The sequence below is a fragment of the Octopus bimaculoides genome, chromosome 20 (assembly GCF_001194135.2).
Source record: "Octopus bimaculoides isolate UCB-OBI-ISO-001 chromosome 20, ASM119413v2, whole genome shotgun sequence".
Classification (NCBI taxonomy): Eukaryota; Metazoa; Mollusca; class Cephalopoda; order Octopoda; family Octopodidae; genus Octopus; species Octopus bimaculoides.
In genome coordinates, this window is record NC_069000.1 from 18,370,654 (window position 1) to 18,378,707 (window position 8,054).

The window sequence follows — 8,054 nt, forward strand, 5'->3', positions numbered from 1 at the left end:
CATCACCATCACCATCACCATCACCATCACCATCACCATCATCATCATTTATTGTCTTTGCACAGCTTCTAACGCTGGAGATGTACTACGGTGCCAGCTGTTCACTACCAGTGAACTAAGGTAACATCCCTTATTTTATGAACACCATCTGGAGTATTCGAGCAGTTCCAAGCAGTGCTGTTTTCTTCAAGTGCTCCACCCTTATTGCAGCCCCTATTTGTTCCATATACTTCTCCCGATTTTTACCCACTGTTCACAGGGCTCTGACAATTATTAGTATTACTACCACCTTTTTCATCGACCACAACTGCTTAACCTCCCAAGCTAACCTGTCATATCTATCGGCTTTTCTTTCTTCCTTATTTCTATTATTATTATTATTATTATTATTTATTATTATTATTATTATATAAATATTTCCTCTGTTACAGGGTGAAAGTTGCAGTACGTGTCCGCCCATTCAACCAACGGTAAGTAACTCCATGTCAACTGTTTCATGCTGTATTAAAAATAGTGACAGGCTATTACACTTGATCTATGACTGTTAAAATATGTCTATGCATCACTGTACCTAACAATGTTATATGACTGAGTATATAAATATGGCATCAACTTTGTGATAGAAATGTTTGAAACAAGGACCACTGTCAAAGCATTTCCATCGGAACCACAAGATCATAGGTCTTCTAGATAAAAGTTTTCTGTTATATTGGGGTGACCCTAGCAATAAACCTATTTGAAATAGTGTTGCTTGAAGAGAAGCTGTCGAAATCCCAAGTTCGTTGGAGCTTTTCTAGTCAACATTGATCTAATACAAGTCCAACTCCTGTCCCTCTTCTGGCTAAGCCATATTAAAAAGAAGAAGAAAAATGTTCTATTAAATAGTAATCTATTGTTTTTCATTTCCATCTTATTCTTGCAGGGAGCTGGACCGTCAAGCAAAACTTGTCATTCAAATGGATGGACAACAGACATCTATAGTTAATCCAGACAACACAGGTGTGAATATATTTCGTTTTCTTTAATATTAGTTTGTTTTTGATTCAACAAAACGCCTTCTATTTTTTTTATCTTTCACTTGTTTCAGTCATTGGATTGTGGCCAAGCTGGGGCACTGCCTTGGAGGTTTTTTTTTTCTTTATTAGTAAAACAGATTGATACCAGTACTTATGTTTTAAGCCTGTACTTATTTTTTTTAGCTTCTTTTTATTGAGCCACTAAGTTATAGGGACATAAAGAAAAACCAACACTTGCTGACAAGTGATGAGTGGAACACACATAAAGACTCAAATACATAGATATATACATGCATACATACATGCACACACACACACACACACACACACACACACACACACACACACACACAACTGGCTTCTTTCAGTTTCCGTCTACTAAATCCACTCAGATTTTGATCAGCTCAGGGCTATAATAGAAAACACTTGCTCATGGTGGGACTGAACCTGGAACCATATGCTAGGAAACAAATAATTTCTTACCACACAACCATACCTAAATATAATTTGTGGAAAAAAACCACATCATCATCATCATCATCATCATCACCAACACTTTAACATCCACTTTTCTATGCTTCCACGGGTCACATGGAAGTTGTTGAGGAAGATTTTCTATAGATGGATGCTCTTCCTGTTGCCAACTCTCACTTGTTTCCAAGTCAGGTAACATTTCCCCATGACAAGACATGTTTTCATGGAAGATTGGAAACAAAAAACACAGGTCTCCTATTATTTGTAACAGGAGGTCTGTGTTACACTTGGTAACACTTATTTACAAGTGTGGTGTGTGTGTGTGTGTGTGTGTGTGTGTGTGTGTGTGTGCAGTATGTGTGTCCCTGTTTGGATCAGTTGTGATACTTATATTATGTAGAACCAATTATAGTCCTTACTCTCTACTCATGTATGGTTTCCTGTCTATCATTTTCAGGTGAAGCACCCAAATGTGTAAGTAAATCTTTTTTGTTTTTTAATTTCTAATATTTTTTTTAATTTGTTTTGGTTTTTATTTAAAGAAGACAAGGTAGAAAAAAGAATATGAACGTAGATAATCTTTTCTTTACATGTCAACAATGGAAACTATGATACATTGTGACTCAAAATGCTAGAAATTGTGGCCAAACCTTCCCCAAATCACACATTACCATTTTAAATAAATTCTAAATAAAAGACAGATAAGATAGTTGCTGCTGCAAAGCCTTTGATCATGGTTCTGTTCTATTATGTTTGACCTAGGGCTAAACAATCATTATCATCATCATCATTTAACCTCTGTTGTCCAAGCTGGACAGAGCTGACAAGCTGGGGAGCTGTACCAGACTCCTTCTGATTTGGCATGGTTTCTACAGCTGGATGCCCTTCCTAATGCCAACCACTTTACAGAGTGTGCTAGATGCTTTTATGTGGCACTACATGGGCACTTTTATGTGACACTGCACCCATGTAGTGCCACTGTAAAATACGATGCAATTTTGGAGCCTTTACATCAGTGTTTCTCAACTGGGATCCATATGGCCCTTGAGGGCCCATATAAGATTTTGTTGATAAAATGTATGTACAATTAATTGGTTTTTTTTCTACAATACAAAACAAAATTTGAACAATTTTTTTTATACAATTCCTAATGATATTCAATTATTAAGATATAAAAGGATTTTTTAAACATCAAATGGTTATGAGGGCCCATCCAAGTAAAATAGGAACCAAAGGAGTCCATTGGTAAAAAATGGTTGAGAAACACTTCATGGTCTGTTATAAATAACAACTGCATTTTCTCTAAATCACATGTTACTGTCTTAAAAAAGAAGGCAACATTGAATAGTGCTTTCCTAGACACACTTATACAAATAAATGATGAATAAACAATAAAAAGGTCATAATTTGAACACCGTTCATCATAGATCTGCTGACTATCAATTGACCTAGGGCTAAACAATGTCAATAATAATAATAGCCATAACTATTCGCGTGGAACACTCCAACCAGTTACACTTTCAAGTGCTATATAGAGCCTGGGTGTTGCATGGCATATATGTAATTATAAGACAGTATTTGAACAACCTGGTCAGAGACAATGATGGCTTGGTAGAGTCAGCAAGTGAAGGTGAGGAAAAGATCAATGGTGTCTGGAGTATCTCTGCATCAATCAAGTATTCCTGCAGGGAACTAAGATTGTTGCCATAGAGAGTTCAGAGTTATTGCTGATTCAGTATATGCACCATCAGCATCAGTATAGGATATTAGTCTAAGACACAAGAAGAGTTATGAGTGTTGAAGTCACTGAAAATGATGACATTGGAGAAGGGTGCAATGAGACAGATGTCCTTGATACAGGAAAAGGTGTGGTTGAATAGTTTTAGGTGGTTGTTGGAGTTTGGAAAGATGTAGAGCAGTGTTTCCCAATCTATTTTTCCCCAGGACCTCACTATAACTCTTCAGAAAAATGTATGCCCCATTGATGGTTGGAAAAAAGCATTTTTTAAAAAATCTTATCACAATTATTTAATACAAAACAATCTTTTATTAATTACTGAGTACAAAAAAAAATGTACAATAATGATTAAGAAAAGAAAAATTTTCACAGTCCCACTAAAATAGAAAAGAAAAAAACATTTTGGTCCCATGCCCCACCACAATTTTCGCCAGCCCCATTGATGGGGCATATTCTCCATATTGAGAATCACTGATGTTGAGGAAATGAATGTATTTAGGAGTGTGAGTAAAAGAGACCCCAAGCCAGAATAACTCAAAGTCATTATATGTGATATCCAGGTGAGAGAAATGTGTGATTGGGAGAGTGCTCCTTTCAAGGTGAAATTTAAATAAAGTGTTTAATCAAGACCAGTGGTTCTCAAACATTCTTTACCTATGGTTCCCTTTGATTATGATTCTGTTCTGGTGAACCCCCATAGCCATTCAACGTTTAAAAACTAATTTTATAGTTACTTCTTTCAAAATTCCTATTTTGTTTTCCACACATTTACTTTTGTAAGTTGAATTATGTAAAAGATTTGAGAAAGAAATTTAGACCCTCAATTTACTCTTTTTCTCACGTAGACCCCCCCAAAATCATTTAAGGAACCCCTGGGGTTATAAGGACCACGATTGAGAACCACTGATCTAGACAGAAGAGATGCACCATAGTAATCCCTCACCATATCAGAATTCACCTACCGTGCACTCAGTACATCCTGTATTATTCTGGCTAATATATGTAAATTTATATTCTGGCTAATATATGTAAATTTATATCAGGGAGTCCTCAGTATATCGTGGGTTTCTGTGGCTGATAGGCATTTATATTAGTTTAGATTTTAATTATTTCTGTGTGAGATTTTGGAATGTAACACTTGTGATAGCCAAGGGATTACTGTATAGATAACAAAGGAGAGCTTTGTGTCTCAGAGAGGAATAGGATGTATAGTTTATATGTGAATGGATTATGGGTGAAGTTTAAAGTGGATCAGAGTCCAGAGATATTGGACAAGAGAAGAGAAAATTATTCAGCAGATTTAATGCTAATTTTTGGATATATTGGAAAGGATAGTGAGTTTCAGGTGCACCATGTGATTAAAATGATAACAACCCATTGTCGAGAGCCTGATCTAGATGCTTGTAACTGTAAGTTCTGCTAAAGGCATTCATGGACCAGGAGGTGGTATTAAACCAGGTAGTGTGATCCATCTGCCAACTGTAAGACATTTTATTCCACTGTCCTACCAATTCTACAACTCCATACTCCTAAAAGCAACAACAATGCTAATAAAAACAATGGTTTCAAATTTTGGCACAAGGCCAGTAATTTCAGGGTTGGGGTAAGGTCAATTACATCAACCCCAGTGCTCAACTGATACTTATCTTAGTAACCCTGAAAGGATGAAAAGCAAAGTCAACTCAGAACGTAAAGACAGACAAAATGCTGCTAAGCATTTTGCCTGGCATATTAATAGTTCTACCAGTTCATTGCCTTAATGTTAATAGAAATAATGATAGTAACAGCATAATGTTTAAACCTATAGCAAAATGTTTCCAAATATTTCTATCCCCTTCCAACTATGTACAACTTCATTAAAGTGTAGTGTTGAACGAAGATTAATAGCAAGTGGCTTGTGTGTCAATCTGCCATTTCCAAATCCATTAAAGTGTTGGTTGTATGAGAGAAGATTAGTAGCCAGTGTCTTATATGTCAAGCCATCCATCTCCGACTCTTTTAAAGTGTTGTATTGGCAAAGGATTAATAGCAAGTGTTTTATGTGTCAATAGTTAATTAGTTTTGATTGCAGTTTAGTCAGGTGTGACAAGTTGATGTATCATATGTTTGATCTGAAACATCAACATGGTCATTCTATTGATTACAACAGTGTCCAGTTAAAGGATGGTTTGTCTCTTTAGTCATGGTGGACAGCAGTGGTGAGTTAAGGAGATTGAAGCGCATCTGGACAGCTTACTATCCAAATTAAATAATATTTCTGATTTTCTGTTCGTTAATCACGCAATGGCTATGTCCAATACTCTTATATCTGATACTATTGGCACTGTTGCATGACTAAAAACTGAATCTTAGAATTCAATTGTGTCGTACACTGGCAGCCATATTTTAAAATTCTTTTACTGGTTTTCCTTATAGCTGTAGTAATGTATTAATAAATTATAAATTAAGGTGAAAAAATAAAGAAAATACCCAATTTGGAAGAAAGTGTCGTTTTTAGTTTCTATAAAAACACAACTAAATTCTGAAGGATTGTTTGTTGAGTGTGTATTCTTTGATGTCACCAAAGCCTTTGATAAAATTTATCACGATACCTTGTTAAAATCTGAAAAACATTCATTGGGGTTAATTATTATACCATTTTGTAGGGATTTTCCTATAATTCTGTATCCTCATTATAGGAAAATCCTGAATGAAATGTTCTGCTATAACACAAACAAAGAAACAGCTTGAAACCCTGAACATGTTCATGACCTAGACGTTGCTTTGTCATAGTCTTTTTATCCAAACATAACCATAGATCAGGCATAGACAAGGTTTTCCAATGAGCAGGCTGCATGAGACATGACTAATCAGAAGGTGGGTCCCACTACTGAAAAAAATCAAGGTAATTTTTTGTTAGGCATATTTTTCAGAAAGTCTCATAGACTGCAGTTTAACTAGTGGAGGCATGTGGCTTAGTGGCTGGGGTGTTGGACTCATGATTGTAAGATTGTGGTTTCAATTCCTGGAGCAGGCAACACATTGTGTTCTTGAGCAAAGTACTTCATTCAACATTGCTCCAATCCACTCAGCTGGCAAAAATGAGTAATCCAACAACAGACCAGCATCCCATCCAGATGGAGAATTTATATACCATGGAAACCAGGAAACTGGTACTTATGAGTCAGTATGGCTCCAGAGGGTGACCTTTATCTTTACCAGTTTAACCATGACTGCCATAGACTGTCACCAACTCATTGAGAGCCAAGTGTTTCAGTACTGAGAATTTTTATTTTAAGAGATCTGACAATGATGTTGAGATGCTAAAAATCCCTTATTTTGTGTAGGTCAGAGTACTTTCCACAATATTGGTGACCTTACAGCCCAGGTCTTACCTGCCAACTGGAGAGATTGCAAACTGCATTTAAAAATAACCAAATAACTAATATGTCAGAAACTTGAACAAGTGAAAATGCCTCCATACTTTTTATCCCTACATTCAGGAACACTAATAAGAATGCTATATCATCATTTATATGTGGAAGGTTCTTAAAGATCTTACTCCAAATTCTAGCATACTAGAAAACACAGACGTGTGTCTTAGGACATGTCGGATTCTAAAAGCTCTACTTTAGACTCCATCAAGAACTTAATTCAACAACAGTATGACTTATAAAGATCCACAATTATATAACTGCCACCCTGAATGTTTACAGAATTTAACCAGTTTTCCTTGAGACTTTTAAAAGATATTTTGAAACATTTCCTTCTAGCATCCCAAATCAACCATCTTAAAAAGACTACAATTGAAGCAAACCACAAAGTCATTTGTCTCGGAATTAAATATGCTAAATCTACAGAAAATCCAATTCCAAAATTGAGCTTTTGGACTTTCACAAAGATGACAAATAACAGGAAGAAATCAAAACTGAAAGGGATGCTCTAGCATGGTTTAGTTGTGATATCAGCTGGTACTTATTTTATCTACCCCCAAAAGAATGAAAGGCAAAATCAACCTTGGTGGAATTTGAACAAAGTACATAAAGCCAGTTGAAATGCTGCTAAGCATTTTTGCCAGCATACTAACAACCCTGTCAGCTTGCCACCTTAGATATAACACATATACATATCATGAATGAATCTAATAATAAGATTTTCATTGTAAGCACACTTAAAAGAGAAACAGGCCCCTTGATGGAATATGAACCACCAATCAATCACTGTGTTATTGATTACACTACAGACAGCTTGACAATTCCTCTTTCTTATTCTTGAATCTGTTTTTTCTGTTTATTATTATTATTATTATTATTATTATTATTATTATTATTATTATTATTAATTATCACTTAATTTTAAGTCCTCTATTTTTATCTCTACAAGGTAATTAGCCTAAGTAAGTGCCTGATTATCTTGTAGATATAAAAATAGCACAGCTAAAATTGAATAAGGAGAAATAAAAGAAAAAAAATAATTATAAAATTGATTGGTCCATCCATTTTATTTTTGTGATGTAGAGGGAAACTATTTCAGACTTAGTTGCTTCATAGCAAAAATAATTATTATGAAATAGCCTCTCTTCACTTCGCAAAAGTTTAACAAAAGAATAAATCAAATTTATATTTGCAGTAAGAAAGAATCTCATCCTTTATTCAGCATTATGCATTATGGGTTCACTAATATGTAACAATACTCACCACATATTCTGCCATGAAGGCAATAACCAGAAGGATACAATGAGTCAAGCATAGATCTTTCTTGCCTTAACCCTTTCATTTCTGTTGTTATTCTGAGATGCTCTCTGCTTCTTTCAATTACTTTAAATATAACAAAAGAATTTAGTAAAA

The 8,054-nt window shown here is 35.1% G+C and overlaps 1 protein-coding gene across 1 annotated transcript in view; it reads left to right on the plus strand.

The window, feature by feature from the left end:
• Nucleotides 1-8,054, plus strand: part of LOC106878367 (kinesin-related protein 1-like) — a 58,118-nt gene that overhangs the window by 11,491 nt on the left and 38,573 nt on the right. Inside the window, exons 2-4 of the mRNA XM_052975168.1 lie at nucleotides 432-470; nucleotides 923-999; nucleotides 1,948-1,964. Of these exons, the coding sequence (XP_052831128.1) occupies nucleotides 432-470; nucleotides 923-999; nucleotides 1,948-1,964 (133 nt within the window). The remainder of the gene's footprint in view (nucleotides 1-431; nucleotides 471-922; nucleotides 1,000-1,947; nucleotides 1,965-8,054) is intronic.